Below are 20,586 nucleotides of genomic sequence, written 5' to 3'. Positions count from 1 at the left end.
TAGCCATATCTCACAAGCAAGTGTGCTTTTGTTCTGAATAAAAGTACAAACGTGCATCAACGATTTCATTAATACTGTGATGCTCTGCTGTGCAGCAGACAAAATAAGTATCCATTAGCTCTCAGTATTGCTGTCTAGGGAATAACAAATGAGACATTAAAGAGATCTCATTTGTGATGTGTCTTTCATATGGGTACTTCAATATTCTGTAAAGCTGCTTTTATAGGGACCTTCAGATACTCTTGATTATGAATTGATTCCTGCAGTGTCAGTGAGGACTGAATTCTACATGAGACTTGTAAATTTAGATTCAATGACTTAGTAAAACATGAATGGCGTTCATTTTAGTTCCGTGGCAACTCATTTTAGTTTTGTAATCTGATGTCTTTAAGAGTAAAACAGCATATTCAGAGAGAAACACTGTAGAGCAAGATTATCCATCAGAAATGGACTGGATTGTGAAAAGCGGTGGATTAAGAAGACCAACATGTTTGTTATTTTTCTTTGGAATAGCGTGCACTGATGAACTGTTCAGAATTACACCAGAAACATGCATTAATAAAGTAAATAGGGTCAGGAAAATGTAAAGGAATTTTAGATTCTGAAGGTCACTAATTAACAAAAAAATTGCTAACATGTAATGTTTGCAAACTTCAACACCATGAGAATGCACTGTTCAAACTGAAACAGTCCTGCGCACACACACACAAAACAGACAACACATGAAGTGAAATATGCAAGTATGCAGGCATGATCTGAGTGACTGTTAATTTCATGCTTGGATTTGCCGCCTGCCTGCAATGTTGGAGGCGTGTGTTTGCATGGTGATAGCGTCCCGGCTCCATATCAGCTGGCTTCAGTGCAGAGACACGCTGCCCTGTCGCACACCACAGCCAATCCCGCATGCTCTCCAATGCTCTAATTACACCTGAGCTAATTCAATCTGACAGAGATGAGTCACATGGAAATCAGCCTTCTTTTCTATTCCATTCTCGACTGTTCCCTTCTCTTCTGGTATGCTACATTATAGCCTTTCGTTTGACCAAATAGTGCTCCATAAGAAGAGTTAATTCCAAAAAAGTAGCTAGTATACACCAATCAGCCACATAATTAAACCACATATCTAATACTGTGTAGGTCCCACTCGTACCACCAAAAGAGTGCCAACCTGCATCTGAGAATATCATTCTGATATAATGTTCTTCTCACCACAATTGTACAGAGCAGTTATCTGTAAGTTACTGTAGACTTTGTCAGTTCAAACCAGTCTGATCATTCTTCACCTCTCTCGTCACAAGACATTTCTGTCCCCAGAACTGCCGCTCACTGGATCTATTTAGTTTTTGGCACCATTCTGTGTAAATTCTAGAGACTGTATTGTGTGAATATCCCAGAAGATCAACAGTTACAGAAATAATCAAACCAGCCCATCTGGCACCAACAAACATCAATGTGATTTTCTAATCAGCCAATCGTGTGGCAGCAGTGCACAAAATCATGCACATACAGGTCAGGAGCTTCAGTTAATGTTCACATCAACCATCAGAATGGGGAAAATTTGATCTGGAGCGTGGCATGATTGTTGGTGTCAGACAGGCTGGTGAAAACATACAGTATAGTATGCTAGTGTTGCATTTTGTACATTCTGTTGCAAACATACCTGCCTAATTTCATAATGTAGCTGCTACTTCTTACATACAATTTGCTTTACTATTTGGAAAAAATTATGTTAACAAATACTACAATACATCATAAAAGACTATGCATGCTTGATTACATTTCTCAACACAATTATTTCCTCTGTGTTTTCAATGTTTGTCAGTGTGAATGTCTGATTTGGATTCCTCACTGTAGATATCAGCACAACATCAAACAAACAGCTGTGGCAGCCTGTTTCATCTACTCGATCACATCAGTGGTACAACACCTCCCTCTCACTCTCTCTTGATCCAGACTCTTCTGGACAGTTTCACTGTAGTTTTCTTTATACAGTCTCAGGCCAGCATCTACAGACACTTCCAGTACACCCTAGTTAGAGTAGACACCATACAGAAGAGGTTTTAAAGACTAATGCTTTGAGCTTAAAATCAACAAATCCTACCTCCCTGCCCTAAACCTTACACCTAAACCTAACCATAGTGTCATAAAAAGCAAAAGTGAAAAGGAAACCACTTCAATGACACTTACGGATTACGTGTCGACTTGCATTCTCTTTGGGACTAGTACATTGTTCCTTTGCATACACAAGCACATTGCTCTATCAGTTCAGCTCCTGTGCAGTTTGTTATGTAATGCAAACATTAAGTCATACTGCCTTACAAGACTGGTAAAAGGGCTTAGATGTCATAAGATAGCATTGTGTGAGGAACAGGGTGAAAAGTATGTATTTATGAACTAATAATCTGCTCGATTTTCACACAAAAATCTCGTGATTTTTGTGAAATTGCATAAAAAATACGAAATAAATGTGCAATAAACGTTTTTATTTAACAGTAGTAAAGTAATCCATAAGACTTTCAAAATGTGAAAGTTTAAGAGGAGATTTATAGTAAAAAAGGACATAAATATGAATCTGTTTCTCACCCACACCTTTCACATTGCTTCTGAAGACACGGATTAAACCACTGGATTCATATGGATTGCTTTTATGCTGCATTTATGTGCTTTTTGGAGCTTCAAAGTTCTGGTCACCAATCACTTGCATTGTATGGACCTACAGAGCTGAAATATTCCTCAAAAATCTTTGTTTTTGTTCTGCAGAAGAAAGAAAGTCATACACATCTGGGATGGCATGAGAGTGAGTAAATGTATGAATATTTTGATGAGCATTTGTATTTTTTGGGTGAACTATCCCTTTAAGACATATTGGGCCTTATTCATGAAAAACAAGAAGAAACAATTACTGTAAATTGTTTGTAAAGCCACTGTTATGTAATATTTCATTAAATGCAACAATTATATAAGTAAACACATCATAAAACCATTCTTACGCATTAGGGATGGGTGATATGGTGATATCATTAATGTGTGATATCATAGCAATGATATAAAGTGTTAATCGATAGATATTTTGCTGTATTGTGTATATCGCGTTATGAGAATATATGCTACATGTGCGTGGCTTGTGCATATGCATCAGTGGGCAGGACTTCATGTGCGACTGAGTGATTTAAAGAAACATGGCCAAAACTTAGGGGAGGGGTGGGGGCATCACAATCACACTGCATCTGTCTGCTTTGTAAAGCACTTCTGTCCAATTTGTGAAAAGGTAATTGTTTTTAAACCCTGTCAACTAATACTGCAATACTAATAATAATAATAATGTTACTTTAAGAAATTATTACAGAAATATATTATTGTATAACAATAACAATTATTAGTATTATAATTTATTGTAGTTATTTAATACTCCTTATTTAGATTATTTAATAATAATTATTCTACTAACTTACAATGCAGTTCCGGTAAACCCTCAAGCCTTTATTTTTCGGAGGATGCTTTTATTTTGAAAACTGATGGGACAGACGATTTCTGTTGTTTACATAAATGTGCAATTAATATAAATCTAGGGCACTTTAAATAATAGAAGGCTCCCCGATATTTGTGCTCCAGAGACAGGAGAGCGCAGAGCAGTATCACTTGTGCTACTCAAAATAACAAATTTGATTTTTGAAAGTGCTATAAAGAAAGTCAAACATCTCAAATGGCTAGACAGCCCAACATTCTAACCCCCACTGTCAAGGAAAACTAAACAATGTGTAAAAAATAATAATGATGTCATGCGTGAAAATAAAGGGGTTTTCAACTAAACATCATCACCCTTACCTAAATCTGTTTCAATAATGTTTTATATTAGGAAACAAACCAAACAAATTTGCTATCAGATATTCATATATTCTCTACAGAAATGACTTATGAAGTGTTTATTTTCATTGGATATTTTTTCACTTATGTATTATTTCTTTGAGATGTTGAGTTTATTGAGGAAAGTTTATACTTGTCAACAACATAACAGACTGTAATGTGTCATAAAAAACAGCATTATGGTTAGGTTGATTTAAAACCAATTTGAGTGATTATTATTTTTGTACTTTTATTTAGAGCTGTTGATTTAATGCATTAATTCAGTACACTTAATAATATCAAAATAAAAAAAATTATGCAATGAATTGTGCCTCGGACCGTAATAAGGATAATTCCTTCCATAGAAGCATATTCAAGCTTGTAGTTCCACCTGTTATCTCCAGGGGGCAGTAAGCACAACTCACTGTATAGGCAACGTGCAGCTTATACAGAGAACAAACAGACAACACAAGTTGAGAACACATTCTTGCATACAAACGGAGCTTGATGGAGCACAAATCTGAAGGCAGGGATCTCAAGACATGTTTTTCTAAGATTCACACAGCGACCTGAAAACTGTATATTTATAATGCAACCGAGGCACTCCAAAAGCATCCGACTAATGCAGGTGTACATTATATAATGATTTTTTTGATCTATATATATATATATATATATATATATATATATATATATATATATATATATATATATATATATATATATATAATGACTTTTTCAAATAGTGATGGTGCTGTTTTTTAACATTATTAATGTCCTGACTATACATTGTGATCAGTTGAATGACACTTTGGTGAATTAAAGTACCAATTTCTTTCCAAAAGAGCAAAATCTGTACATTATTCCAAACTTTTGGCCACCAATGTGTGTGTATTTTATTTATAATTATTTAAACATAACGATTTATAATTATTTAATAATTATATATAAAATTGAATTGAGTTATTTGAAGGACTATCTCAGCAAATATTTATGTATGCGATTAATTGCGATTATTTCGGTTAATTAATCGGCATACCAAGTCATTAATTCGATTAAAAATATTAATCAATTGACCACCCTACTTGTATTATGTTTGTCAAGCTCCAAATAAAAAGAAAATGATAAAAGAGGAAGTAGCTTTCATTTACAAAGTATTTAATTCAGACTTTATTATCCAAAATATTGTTAATTTATACATAAACCAATAATTATAAATTTTCCAGATCAATTTGACCATATTGTAATATGTATCATTATTGTGATATAAAATTATTAATATTGTCATATAAGATTTTGGTCATATCACCCACCTCTATAACGCATATTGTCAAGTTCATATAAGAATGGTTTCCCAAACAATATACACAGAAATGTGTTCTGCTTGTGTTTCATGAATGAGGCCCTCACCACATTGATAAAACTGAAGATGTTGTGTACTGTGACTACAGTCTATACCCTATCTGTCTACCCCCCTATATAGAAACTTGAAGAGAAGCATAATATCTACTACATTACAGAAGCTCTGCATTTAACTGATGTATTAGCAGGATTCCCACACTTTTGACCAATGATTTTCCATGAATTTGATTACAAGATTCTTTAAAATCCTTGAATTGATATCGCATAATTTTTACATTACCTACAGCTCAGCACCTAATGCTAATGCTAATGATATACCGTATTTTCTATATTAAGCTGTCCAAGCAGACGATACATATGCTTTTGCTCTGTGATGTTTGTGAAGAAAGAAAAAAACACAATCCATGACTAATCTGCAATACAATAAGATCTCCTTGTATCAGTTTTCCTTTAAGCATGCAGAAGCCAGCGTCTCCCCCATCAGCCATCACCATGTTCCCATAATCCCCAAACATACACATGCTCAGTGTTTCCCATGAACAGCCTTTGTTTTGTATCTTTAAATGATATTAGATGAACGATTACACAGCATGCAGACATGAATAAGGCTCAGATTTCATCTTATAATACAGTCCCTTATCCGAGAACATGTATTTGAATTATTGGATCAATGGCTCTAAAAATGAGCTGTATCAGAACTGTGTGATTTGATGACGATGACCTACAATGTATAACAAATGATTTTCGCACTTTACAGATCTGAATTATCTGCTCACAAACACCTAAACAAATAAGAAATCAATATGCCAAAAAATAAATCAATCAATTAAAATGATCAGAGCTGAAGCCTACATGAATCAGACATTTGCTCCACGGATTGCAAATTTAGGTTGAAGTATTTTACATTTTCTGAAAAAAAAAAGAATGAACAGGAAACACAAATAATAATTTTACTTTAACACTATTCCAATATGCTGGAAGCATGCTGTGCAATCAATAAGGTAATTAGAGAACTTAAAGGCTGTCATTTGATATCAACAGCTTTACAGACTCAACCCCAAAAGCACTTTGAATTATGAACTTTTAAGTGCAGTTTGCAAAAGATGCTCGCACAAACCTTTAGCTATCACCTATTAGTGCCCCGGATTTATGCCATTAGGGATTTTCCACTCCACATTTAAAAGCATGCTGAAGTTAAAATTAGACCTCAGAGTTCTGTAATCCTAACAAACACCATCTATAGTTGCAGCAGCCGCCAGTGTAAAATCAAATATCATTGAAACAATGTGTTTATTAAGAGTTAGATAGGGCTGTTTCATGCCAAAGTCCAATGGATTTGACACTTCCTTATACTTATTAAAGGGATAGTTCAACAACAAATGATGTCATAATTTACTCACCCTCATGTCCTTCCAAAACTGTGTGACTTTCATCCACGAAGCACAAAATAAAAAGTTTAGTAGAATGTCCGAGCTGCTATCTTCCATACAATGAGAATGAATGGAAACTAGGGCTGTCAAGCTCCATAAAAAAGCACCATAAAAGCATAATAAAAGTAATCCATACGACTAATGGATTATATTCAAAGTTTTCAGATTAAATAGTAGTTTTGTGTGAATAACAGACTAAATAATATGTCGTTATTTACTGAAAATATTGCCTTGAAAATCTTGCTTAAAAACCATTGTCACCATTCACTTTCATTGGAAAAAAGTTTATGCTTGAAACGTTCAGGTCTACGAATAAATAAATCAGGCATATGGGGTATTGTTTAAAAGCATAGAATCTGATAGGGGCCTGGGTACCACAGTGGTAAAGAGCTTATGGTTATGGATGCCATGAAGCCTCCACACGAGCTATATCTCCGTGGTGACACTCTCAACAAGCCACGTGAAAAGAGGCGTGGGTTGACGGAGGCAACTGAGATTCGTCCTCTGCCACCCGGGTTGAGGCGAGTCACTACGCCACCATGAGGACTTAGAGCCCATTGGGAATTGGGTATTCCAAATTGGGAGAAAGATACCCCCCCCCCCCCCCAAAAAAAAAGCATAGAATTTTAACATTTCATAGATATAAGTGCAGAAATTATGGTTGTTACATAAAATGACAAAATAAGACCTAAAAACATTTGCAATCAGCACCACCTAGAGGTCATGTAGTAAAAATATTAATATGAATATAAAAGTCTTTAAATTAACACTTAAATAGATGTATCATATATCAAATGAAAGCTCTCATTCTCAGGTATGCGACTGTATAGTTTAATTTGTTGTGCTAATACCACAGTTCGAAAGATTTTCAAAAGAATCACAAAGTGAATAAGACATCAAATACAAACGTCTCTTTTATGTGCCGACAACTGCTACAGTAAGCCCCAAATAGCTACAAACATTAAATATGATTTTACCTTATCCCGTTTAAAAAAAAATTGCCATTTATTTTCTTATCTGTGAGCCTGCTTATGTGAACAATCCAATGTTATATCTTAGATAACATTGAACATAGGAAAAGCATGCTAAACAAATCATCAGAAAAAATATGTTATTGACTATTGATGAAATAATATTATACATCACACAACAGGGAAATTCTCAGCTTTCTAATGACAACTACATTGAACTTCTAGTCCACTCAGAGGCCGAGAAATTCGTTTCAGATATGAAACAATGGGGGTGGTGCATGAATAAAAAATTAGACTGAATGTCTATGGACTAGCACATATGTGAGGGCTAAAATGCATTAGAGTGGTACCTACATTTAAGATTGGCATTTTGTGATGGAAGGAGATAGAGGGGAAAAAAATTCTAGTACTTGGTGCCATCTAGTTGAATTAAATAAGACTTCTTGGAGGGATATGGAGTGAACATAACCAGATTTACATGCTTACAAAATAGGTACAACAACAAATCTTCATTTCTATTCATCATAAGATTGTAAACATATAATATGGCTGCAGAATTAATCGAAAAAATAATCAAGATTACAATTACAGCTGTAGCAATTATATAATTATAAAAAGTGTCAATTACATCATTCCATTTAAGTGTACTTCCATTGCGGCAAAATTTCAGAAAAATTTTAAAGAAATTTGGCAATTAGTCCACAGTATGTGTAAATGATGAGCTTTTAAATTTGAGTGTGAAAAGATGATGCGGAGAAAAATGCTGCCCAAAAATGCCCCAGAGTTGAAGAGGTTAAATAAACCAACAATAAGGTTTAACCCCTGACCCAAAACTAAACCTAACCATAAAGTTTAACCCCTTACCAAAACCCCAAGCAAACCATGGTTTTAATAGGAAAATCACTGTTGAGCACCTTGGAAGAAAGAGAAACATTGTGGTGTGGAACGAGATGAGGGAAGCGTATCACAGGTTACTGACCTACATCAGTCATTTGTATTGCATAAATAAATATGGAATGAGTAACTCAATTTGTTCACGGACATTTCAATTCTTAAAATGAAGCTATGTAGAGGAGGCTAGAGTAAATGTAATGCCTGTATGGTATCAATTTGAAATTCTAGTCTGTCTCTATGGGAATAGATCTCTAAAATCTCATTGAAAGTCCTTAGATTAGTCAAATCTGAATGAGAAAGTATTCTAAAACAGCTATGATATTAATGATGACATTAAAACCAAGGAATTGATTATGAGCTTTTGGTGCGAACCCAAATTGGTTTGATGCCAAATATTGGTTTGTTTGGTTGGTTATCCAAACTCTGAATCGAACCCCCAAGCAATCAAGCCAAGTTTAAAAACAGCCTATGTATCATACAATATTGATGCTATGTGATGATAGTTGTCAATGTCAAGCAATTATAAGAGTGCATCAAGATTACCTGAAGGACAACCTCTCAAAAAAAATCTAACACAAACAGCCTAATTGAGCCGTCTTACAATTGCTCCCATTCAAATCCCAACCAGCAGCTTGAGCATCTGACAACAGTTATTGATTTAACATCATTGAACTCTTTGGGTTCAATGAAGGTGAGTGGAATAAAAGTGCTGTGTTCTCTAGCGCCGCTGGACCTCACTGATAGGGCATCTACCAAAGCAGGGGCATCAATGATTAAGACACGTCAAATAAACATCTTGCTTATCTTGTTTTTGGCATCGATTTTGCCGGCCTATTTTAGAGCTGCTTGTCCTGGAGGCTGCCAACGGATGCAGTTTTAAGACCATCTTTTGAATGTTTGTATCCAAGTGTTTTTTTGTAAGTTTGCTTGGTCGCATCTTGTTGTGTTTTTCTATAACTACTAAAGCAGAACGGCTGATATAACGCCTGCATACATGATATAATACAATTGAATGTTAGAGTATGAGATGTATGTACCCTTCCCAAAACATTCTGTCATCATTAACTCACCCTCATGTCATTACAAACCAGTATGTTGTAAGTGTTGAAGAACCTTCATGTTGTTCTTTTCAATACAACAACAGTCATATGACCATAGCTGTCAACTCCAACAAGGACAAAAAACATGATTTAATGTACTGTAAAAGTAGTCCATATGGCTTGTGTGAAATTTAAGTCATTATTCACTGATAACCTTCCCCTCTGCCAAAGCTCTCAAACTTCATTGGCGTTTCGATTAAAAAATGCTGTGTTGATGCTTTGCAGCAGGTTTGGTATCCATGAGGCCAAATCGCCATTGAGTTGTATCCGAATGTGACACGCCAGTTTAAATAGTGGGATGGAGAATGAGATTCCAGAGCTTTTGTGAAGAGGAAGATTATCAGTGAATAACTACTAATATTTTTGTGTAAACACAAAGCTATTGTTTGGTTTCAGATTCAAATTCAGAATATAGAGCATCATATGTTTAATAGACTACATTTATGATACTTTTAAGTATTTTTTGGAACTTGACAGCTGGGTCGTTCTATAGATTTTGTTGTTAATAACATGGATTTGGAACAACATGGAGTGAGTAAATAATGATAATGAGAATTTTTGGGTGAACTTCCTTGAAGTTGAACATTCATTTGTTGATTTATATAGTGGTGCAACTAACGATTATTTTCATAAGCAATTTATTATAATAAAAAATGTATGTTTAATCGTTTCTCTGATTCATATACAAATCCAAATCTGATTTTCCTGTATTATATAAAATAAAAATTAAAAATACACATAATTTATGACTGTATGCTATACAAAAAAATGTTAAACATTTTTACAATATAGATTACATAGTTTTCACAAAATAACGTGACCCATCTCGGGTTGTGTTTTGACCGCAAACGCATTTTTCACTACTGTAAATTGACTGTAATGGTGCACATATCCAACTGAACAAGAATTTACTGTATGCAGATCATTTTTATTAATGAATATATCAATGTACATTTTTATATATATGTACAGTATATTCCATATTTTGGAAGTGACATACTTCTGTGCAATTATATCAATCTATCACTAGCATTTTGTTAATAAAGATGCTGCTTTCATTGACTTCAAGAACAGGTTTCATCACTACTGTGTCTTAGGAGAATCTTCTGGATATTGCAGAAAATAATATCACAAAAACTTGGACTAACAGACTATATTTCAATTTATAAAATGGCAAGTTCCAACTCTAAATTCTGACTGGATGAGCCATGCTTGAAGCAGTTCCAAAATAAACATTCTATGTAATGCTACATTGCTTGCCAACCATAAACAATGGATGCTTATGATAATGAACTATATTACTAGCCGTAACTATTGTATTGTTACGGTATGACATTAATACTGTTGCCACTATTCATACAAACCAATAAGACATTTCAGGCCATGTTATAGTGATTTTACCACTGCCTTATGTTGTGACTAAGAACACCCCGTAACGGTGTTAAAAACACTATAACTGTTTATTGGAATTGTACATTGGAACTGTCGTCTTAACAAAGACAAACATTAGCAGCCTTCCTGAACTGTTCGGATGTCTACTGGAGAAGGGTGAAACAGGTGGCGGGCGTTCCCGTCCTCCTCTCCATCTCCCCTCCTCCTTTTGCAGCCTAGTGATCCACAGTACTTCATAGCTCATTAGTGCCGAACAGATGCTGGGGAGAAACTTGGCACGCAATAAGCCCTCTCTTCATATTGCACTGATCTGTGCGAGATAGCTCGCGACTGCAGGATGCCTCACGCTGACAGTTGGCAGATGAAGTTAATCAAAACGGATTAAAAAAAGAATAAAGGAGAGGCAACAAATCTGACATCCTTGATAGGGGAAAATAATGAAATAAATTATCATATTCTGACAGCACAAAGTTAGCGCCGACAACCGCGAATGACAGCCACCAAATAAATAATTGAAGAATGATAAACAATACAAACGAGTGAGAATCAAGTTGACAGTTACCGCCAACTCGGTCTCATGAATGAATGAATGTTACGTTTATTTAGCCCTTTTCTGACACTATACTCAAAGTGCTATACAGTGAATAGGGGACTTTCCTCAACCACCATCAGTGGACAGCATCCACATGGATGATGCGACAGCTTTAATATTGTGCCAGTACACTCACCACACAGCAGCTATTGGTGGAGAGGAGAGAGTAGAGTTATAGAGCCAATTCATGGATATAGATTATTAGGAGGCCAACAGGGGAATTTATTATTGATAAAGGCCAGTGGGGGAATTTGGCAAGGTCACACAATGAATATTGGTAAAACGCTCTTATAAATAATGTTAATAATCAGAGCACTGTCTGATGCTGGAAGCTTCAAATGTTTCAGCAGTTGTACTGGTGATCATAAACGTAATGGGATAGATAACCATAAATTAATCTAGCTACAAAAACATCCATAATTTGTTTGTTTATTCAAATATTATTATTTTTTTAATCTAACATCCAAAATATAATAAAACATCATTAGTAAGGTAATATTACAACACAGACTTTTAAAACAATTTTTATTCGTAGGAAACTGCAAATAAAGTCCTCTACAAATTAATATATAATGGCAAGCATACTGAAAATGAGTACCCAGTCAATCAATTAATTACTTGATGAACTGTTTCCACAAAAAAAGCAGTTTATGCAGCATTCTGAGGCTTCTCCTACATTTACTTGCATTCAAACAGTTCTCCATGCTGATCGTTCCAAGATGGCGCTATAAGGCATTCGAACCAGCCAAATAAGGCATCTACGTACAGTATGTATATCTACAGTTAGCTCAAGTTCCACCCTTCAGCATAATTGTAACCACCCAAACTCCAATTTAACAGAAACTCTTCTAAATCTGAACATAAGAAAACATTAAACACTAACAAGTATCCCCCTTTATATTCATCTTGCACAACAACACTTAAAATAACACTTCATTTGAACATTTTCTCTCCCAATTGAGTACCATGCAAAGCATGCTTGGAAATGGACATTCCCTGCCTAGTTTCATCAATGCTAAATCAACACTACAAAAACTATTCATGTTGTCCCAACTCCTGAATTGATCAAGTAAACTTCGTTTTTACAAATTAAAAAGGATAGAATGCAATGAAATCAAATCGTGGCCATTTGTGCTAGAGTTTTGTTGGTTTAGTTCATTTTAATTCAGTTAATTGAACAAGCAGCAAAACTCTTTTTTTGAGTTTACGAGCTGGCAAAATCATAAGTAATTTGGCTCAAATTAAAAAAAAAGTACAACATTTACTCCCATAGAGAAAAATAAAGATACTCTAAGTTTAACCACTTATCCAAACCTAACCTTAAATTCTAACCCCTTACCCAAACCCTAAACCAAGATTTTTAAAGACAATGAGTGTTGTGTTCCATGTACGGAAGAAAACATTGGAATTTGGTGTGAGACAAGTGAAGCGCATCACAGGTTATTAACATAAATCAGTCATTAGTTTTGCTTAAATAAATATCAAATGAGTAAACAAATTTGTTCACAGAAGTTTTCTTTCTTAAAATAAAGTGTTGGATATAGAAAAGTAGCTAAAATGTGATAACTGTATTCAGGGCTGGACTGGTAATCTGGTAAATTTTCCCAGTGGGCCGACGCACTTTGGGGCCAATCGGGGGCAGACTGGCAATCGGGAGAACAGAGCGGCCCGGTGAGTTGGCCGCGAAACGTGCCGAATGGGACGCGATAAGCTAAAAATAAGCCGCCACGTTATGCAGAACGGACCATAAAATGGCACCGCGATATGCAGAAAACAACAGCGAACCCCCCATCCCCTCCGCTAAACAAATTTTGGGCCAGTTGCCATGTAAAATCCTGGGCCGATTTCTCTTCCCAGTCCAGCCCTACCTGTATTGTATCCATTTGTAGGTCTCTCTGGGAATAAAAGCCATACTTGACGATCGTACAATTTTTCCATCTTGTTCGAATTATTACAAGTTGTCTTGAGACTGTGTTGTTACTGCCACAAGATTTGAAACTAGCTTACATGTACAAATTTCCTTGGGAAGTTGTGCCATATCATGATGGTTCATTTTCATGTTTAATTGTTAGAAACTTACACAGTAAGCCACTTTTAAAAAATGTAGAAATGTCATTACATTAGATAACAAAATATTAAAGGTGGCATCTGCAAACAAATGATTTGAGAGCTTTTCTCAGGGTGCGTTCCCTTTTGAAGTGATCATCCTTAAGCCCTACTCCCTTCGAAGACTTTTACGTCCACTGTGAGAGCTTTGAAGGGCTGAAAAGTGTGGGACACAAAGATACCGGTCCTTCGGAACACACTTTTTCAGTCATTTTTATTGGACATTCTGGTTGGAATGGCTAGCATGATTGTTCTCCCTTCAAAGTGCCCTTTGAAGGCATCATTTATGCTGTTTGGAACGCAGGGTTAGAGCGAAATTCACTTTTCTAAATCATTTTCAGTGACTTTTAATCATGTGGACTTGAGGTGATTTTTAGTGGATGGATAAAACATTTCCCCACACGTTCACACAGGTATCCTAACATTAGTAACCACAGGTGTAGTTCATCACATGATTAACCTTTTGACAAACACAAAGTGAATATAGTGTCTTTTTGTCTCCATTTTTAACACTGTATCTATTGGTTTATCGTTTGAAACCTAACAAACTACTTTTTTTGTAGAACCTTTTGCTTGAAAAGAACTACCTTTTGTTGTCTAATGTAATGACAGGCATCCATTATTAAATGTGTGTCGTAAGTGTAATTACTTTTATAACAAACAGCATCAGATTTGCTGTTAAAAGTGTGAATATACAGTATAAGAGAATATGAAAGGACTATATCTCATGTAGTCTGGTAAGGAAACCAGAGCTGGACTTTTTAGATCCTATTCATAAATGTGGTGAACCTGCTTCGCACTGACCAACAATCTGGTCAAAATTGAAACCCCGTTTGGTCACTGTTGCTTGATAACTGGGTGAGATGAACAGCTGGTACCAGCATTGATGCTGATGCAGCCCTGATACCAATGATGTCTACTCTCCCACCCAGACACCTTGGTTATCCTATCTCCCTTTACCATCAAACTCTCATTACAAAAAAAAAAATCCTAAACATGACCAGAGGGGGAGGGAGGGCAGGCAAAGGAAGAAAAGATAACCCAAAATGGCCTTTTTATCTCTCCATAAGAAGAGCGAGATCTTTCAATAGGGCTAAAGTAGTGGAAGAAGAGAAAATACATAATTTATTATCAGAATATCCAGACAGGCTAATAAAGAGAGTGCGGACTGACTATTCCTTGTCTTATCATCCGAAGTGGAGGATGGGGGGAGGGATTATCAGGCTGGACCAGACTGCTGGGCTGGAATTCTAATGGTAATAATGGGGTCGCTGATGGTATATCTTCCACAGTTTATCTAGCCCATTATCTAGCCTTATCTCCACAGTCATCGGGCCAAATTAATGGAGCTCTTTCAGTACTCTGGCTTTATCTCCCACACAGAGGGCACCCCAGAGAATGAAATAGGCAAAATATGAAAATCCAGGGTGAATCGCTTGGGTTCAGATAACAGGGCAAAGTGTGTTCAATTGGGAACGAAATGTAAAAAAAAAAGCACAGTGCCTCAACTCGTAACAACCTCTTTGTCCTTTGCTATGAGCAGGTGGCTCGGCTGCATGAGCTGCGCTCTTTAGTCTACAGTAAATGAGTTTAAAGCCAATTTCAACAACACTCTGCTGCATACCACTGTACTGTTTCAAATCACTCGAGAAAAATGTGGGACATGTCTGCTGATTGAGATATCACACAAACTGCCTCTTGTATAATGCAGACCTTGAAAAGTAGATAACAGACATGATTTAAGCTGATATGACCGGTCTGCTATGTAAACAGTTTCTACAAAAACATTAAATATGCTGATAAGAAGGATGCTGAAAATGTAATGGATAGATAAAAGAATGAACTTCTTTTAAAGAACTCTTATTGTATTAGATTACAAGCAGTGAGATCCCTGAACAGCTCTTTTTATCTGTTGTTAATGTTATTGCATTCCATATAAAAATCTTATTTTTAATTGTGTCATACTGTAATTCAAAGAAACTCGAAGGTAAATTGTTTTATGGTGTTTCCACTTTAAGCACTGCAATACGTTATTCTCTGGATGCTGTTCTGTAATAATGACACCAATTTGTAATTTCTCAAACGTTTAAGAAATTAAATAAGTTATGGTTTATATATTATCACCTATTATTTCCGAAATCCTAGATGAAAACTCATAAAAGACTGTGCTTTTTTGACATATTTGATTATACATCATAATAATACATTTCTAACTTTTTTTCTTTCTCTAGCTGCAGAAAATTAATTAAGGATAATGCTATTAATAGATATTGCACAATTCAAATGGGTGTTTCATGCAAAAAAAGCAACAAATCTTTCATCTAAACACGGGAGTTCCATTTGTTACCATTATTTAATATAAACTAACAATGAACAATACTTCTAGTGTTTATTAATATGGGTTAATGTTAATTTCAACCTATAGCACAATTTGTTTTTTAAATCAAAAGTTGTATATGTTTACATTAGTTAATGCACTATGGTCTAACTAACAATGAACAATTGCATTTTTATTAACTAACATTAACAAAGATTAATAAATGCTGTAAAAATATATTGTTCACTCTTAGTTCATGATAGCTTATGCATTAACTAATGTTAACAAATGGAACCTTATAGTAAAGTGTTGCCAAAAAGTATTTAAATAAATTATTTAGGCTAATAAGCGAAATTAAACCTTCTATAAAGTAGGCTACACTTCTAATCATTCGGTTTGAGAGAAAAAATGTAATAAATCCCGCTGTGTGAAACTCACGTTTGAATTGCTTCGGGTTGCTCTGTTTCCTCCGGGACATTCCTGCTCCGTGCGCTGGACTCGAGATTATAAAACAACACTGCGATTCATCCAAACACTGATAAACGCGTTTTCTTTAACACACGGGTGTGTTTCAGTGTGTGTCTGACTCCAGTCAGGGTTTATCTGGACTCGTCTGTTAGAGGGTTAAGTTCTGTGGGGCTGTGATGTGATCCGGACGCACACTGACAGCGCAGACGAGCGTGTGTTGTAATTTTGTTGCAGGAGGAGGTTTGAGCCCACCAGTGTGCCGTAGCTGTAGGCGCTACACCTCTCACACCTCACACTGATCTAGCATATATTCAGATTTATTTTAAATCAGTATTTTTAATGGCTGTTTCCCCCTTCTTTCCGGTTGTATGTGTATCGATCAATTTTAACCCTTGTGCGTCAATATAAAAAAGTTACTCAGAGGTCCTAAGAGGACAAAAATATCCGCGTCAAAAAACTGCCATAATAATGTTATATATTAATATTATTTCCCACTTTCAATTAGTTAATTTTTTAACCAACATCAGACCTAATACCAAATATTCATTCATTTTCAGGATTTTAACCCTTTAAATGCCAGTTAGTTTATATAATATTACTGTTGTTTTTTAGTTTTTTAAAAAAATTAATAATAATAAAAAAATAATAATAATAATAATATATATATATATATATATATATATATATATATATATATATATATATATATATATATATATATATTCCATATACTAAATGCTGGATTATCACATTCTGGGATATGTCAGTGATTAGCAACAATATTGATTTTGATGCATTATTATTTTTTGTGCAGTTTCAGATTAAATAAAACACACTCAGGACCTTAGAGAACAAAAATGTCAGCTTCATAAAACTGTGATTATATATATTAATATTATTTTCCCCTTTCACTGACTTTAACCAACATCAGTCCTGATCATGACTACCCAAATATTCATTCATTTTTAGGATTTTAACCCTTTAAATGCCAGTTTGTTTACATAATTCCACTGTTGTTTTAACACACACACATACATACACACACTCACTCACAAATTTCTCAATATACACATACAAAACACACTCTGACATCCATACCAACACACCCACATCATTTTAGATGCATCATTTATTCACTTGGCCTGCAGTGCTCTATAATACAGCAAACAGAAAATAGGAAAAAAGCTTGTATTTGCTCCATAGGCTAGACATAAAAAATGGCACCATTTGGTGGAAAATATTAAACATTAAAATGTTTGAAGCCAGGGCTCTGGAATGAAAGCATAATATCATAGAATTCTATGATATTATTTTATGCTTTAATGGTACTGGGATTAAATATTGCAGTTTTAATGGGTTTCAATGGGGACATTTTTGTCCTTAAGGTCCTGAGTGTAACTATTTTGTGTACACTATGTATTATAGATATATTATAGGAACTGAGGTTGAAATCTAAAAATTCCCCATAAAATACACACCTTTGGCAAAATTGATGCTATTGACATTAGCAAGTAATGATAAAAAAAAAAAACAAAATGAAAAAGACAAAAATGTCCCTAAGGTCGCACAAGGGTTAATTCATGTAAAATATTGTTTGCGCATGTGACTTTTATGTAATTGTACATTTTACACTGATCTGTGTTCTTAAATGAAAAAAAAATTAGAGCCCTTTGTTTATGTTTTAAATGTATCCCCTTTTCTCCCAATTTGGAATGCCCAATTCCCACTACTTAGTAGGTCCTTGTGGTAGCGTGGTTACTCACCTCAATCCAGGTGGCAGAGGACAAGTCTCAGTTGCCACTGATTCTGAGACAGTCAATCCATACATCTTATCTCTTGGCTCATTGTGCATGACACCACAGAGACTCACAGCATGTGGAGGCTCATGCTACTCTCCGCAATCCACACACAATTTACCACACATGTCTTTCTGTAGGCTTGTATATCAGTCTTATTAAGATTATATATGTCACTTTTATATAAGTGATATGAGTTATAGACTTTTGTGTTCTGTTTAAAAAAAAATGCACAAAGGCAGCCAGTGGTTGTCCAAATTAGACAGTCTCAAAATGTTTTTCAGAATGGCATACTGCCATACAACTCATCCTATTTCAACAGTACAGCCGTGGCCAAAAGTATTTTGTTTGCTGCTTTTGTATTTGTAGATTATTTTTTTCACATGTTTCTGTGGTATACTGGAAAAAATTATAAGCGTTTCAAAAGTTTTAAAGCCTTTTATTGGCAAAAACATTCAATATATGCAAAGAGTCAATATTTACAGTCTTGACCTTTGTTCTTCATAACCTCTGCAATTCGCTCTGGCATTTATACTGAGCACAGTCAGCTCATTTGTTATAGGCATGAAATACCCCAGGTGACTGACTACATTTGCCAAAATGTGCAGTAAATAACCTATATTCTACAATGCAATTCGCTTGGTTACTATTACAGACGAATGAACTGATTGAACTGCCAAGAGTTATAACATTAAAAATACAAAATTTCATGTTTTTATTTCTGAACAGAAAAACTGAACGCCGGTTATTAAAGGAATAGTTCATCCATAAATTAAAATTCTGTCATTATGTACTGATCCTCATGTCATCCAAAACCTGTCTTTCTTATGCAGACCACAAAAGATGTTGTAATGAAGATTCCCCTCATGAGCTCTATGAGATAAGCTTGTTCACAGTGACTTACGTGAACAGAACTTGTGATGTTTTGCGCTTATGTGAACATGCAAAGCATTGTGAATGAGCTGTTCACAGTGTTGGGGTTAATGCGTTATATGTTACATAATCAGATTACTTTTTTCTAGTATCAATAATGTGAAGCAATTTTTTTTATTTTAGACCATAATATCGGAGTTACTTTTTAATATGTAATGCATTGCTTTTGTACACCCCTCCTTGTGAAAAATCAGGAGTAAAAGTGAAACATGTCTACTATTGGAACAGGCCGTGCCAGGTGTGGCCTTTTCTCTATTTTTTTCTCCCCACAGAGTGACAAAATCTTTTGGCTGGGGACAAATGTGTTTGCGTCGGGGAAGGCGTTCTTTCCAAGGAGGAAAAGACACAGCTGAGACTACATCCAGCCCAAAGGGGAGGTTAACATGTGGCAGATACGTCACATAGGCTAACCAGACGCATGTGGAAGAGGCGCCGTGGTAGGTCCTAACTGGAGGGGAGGAGCTCTACAAACACTGCGATCAGTGGCAAAGGGTGCTCTGCCCAAGGGAGACAAGGATCTACCGACAAGGAAACCATACAGTAGAAAATACATCACAGGGGGTTACCACAGGTAACCAGCACATGTGGAGCACCTACCCCAATACAGGACATCCTAGCACACATACTAGGCCCAGCTACGAATTCCTCCAGCAAAAATCAACGGCAAAAGCCCCCGCAGGGCCAGCAATACCGGCAGCAACTCGAAGCAGTTGATATGTCAATGCAGTCGCGGTCCTGTTCAGGAGCCAGTGGCTGCGTGCCCACTGCACATGGAGCCCCAGCCTAGCTTGGAGGCGTCTGTCGTAACCACAACGTACCTGGACACTTACTGTAAGGGGACCCCTGCCCACAGAAATGCAAGGTCTGTCCAAGGGCTGAACAAGTGCCAGCAAATTGGCGTGATGGCCACGCGATGTGTGCCACGGCACCATGCCCATCTTGGGACTCGAGTCTGAAGCCAGTGCTGGAGCGGTCTCATATGCATCAACCCGAGCGGCGTGACTGCTGCAGAGGACGCCATATGCCCTAGGAGCCTCTGAAATTGTTTCAGTTGGACCACCGTTCTCCAGGGACAGGGACAGGCCGAAGGGGAGGACCTTGTACTGGTAAACCCGGCCCTCGAAGGAGAACTGCAGAAAGGGCCTGTGCCAAGGCGTCTGGTGAACTGAATCGCATAGCCGAGTCAGATGATCCTGGCCAGCCATCTCGACAGGCTGGAGAATGCCAGCCACACCTCCAAGCTCCGGGCGAGGGGCACCAAGGGGACAATCGTGTCTGATTTACTTGCGGGTGGGGCCTCGCGGCGGGGCAGAGCAGGAGACGCTACGTTGAGGAGCCTCGTGTCCCGAGCATGTGGCTGTGATGAGGGGAACCTTGAATCG

The 20,586-nt window shown here is 36.3% G+C and overlaps 1 protein-coding gene across 1 annotated transcript in view; it reads right to left on the bottom strand.

Annotated features, from left to right (window-relative positions):
• Positions 1–16,645, bottom strand: part of zfpm2b (zinc finger protein, FOG family member 2b) — an 82,950-nt gene extending 66,305 nt beyond the window's left edge. Inside the window, exon 1 of the mRNA XM_052093218.1 lies at positions 16,446–16,645. Coding sequence (XP_051949178.1) covers positions 16,446–16,485 — 40 coding nt within the window. The 5' untranslated portion in view covers positions 16,486–16,645. The remainder of the gene's footprint in view (positions 1–16,445) is intronic.
• Positions 16,646–20,586: the final 3,941 nt, after the last annotated feature.

Source organism: Xyrauchen texanus, chromosome 26, assembly GCF_025860055.1.
Source record: "Xyrauchen texanus isolate HMW12.3.18 chromosome 26, RBS_HiC_50CHRs, whole genome shotgun sequence".
Classification (NCBI taxonomy): domain Eukaryota; kingdom Metazoa; phylum Chordata; class Actinopteri; order Cypriniformes; family Catostomidae; genus Xyrauchen; species Xyrauchen texanus.
Note: the sequence above shows the minus strand (reverse complement) of the source record. Positions and strands in the feature narration are given on the sequence as shown.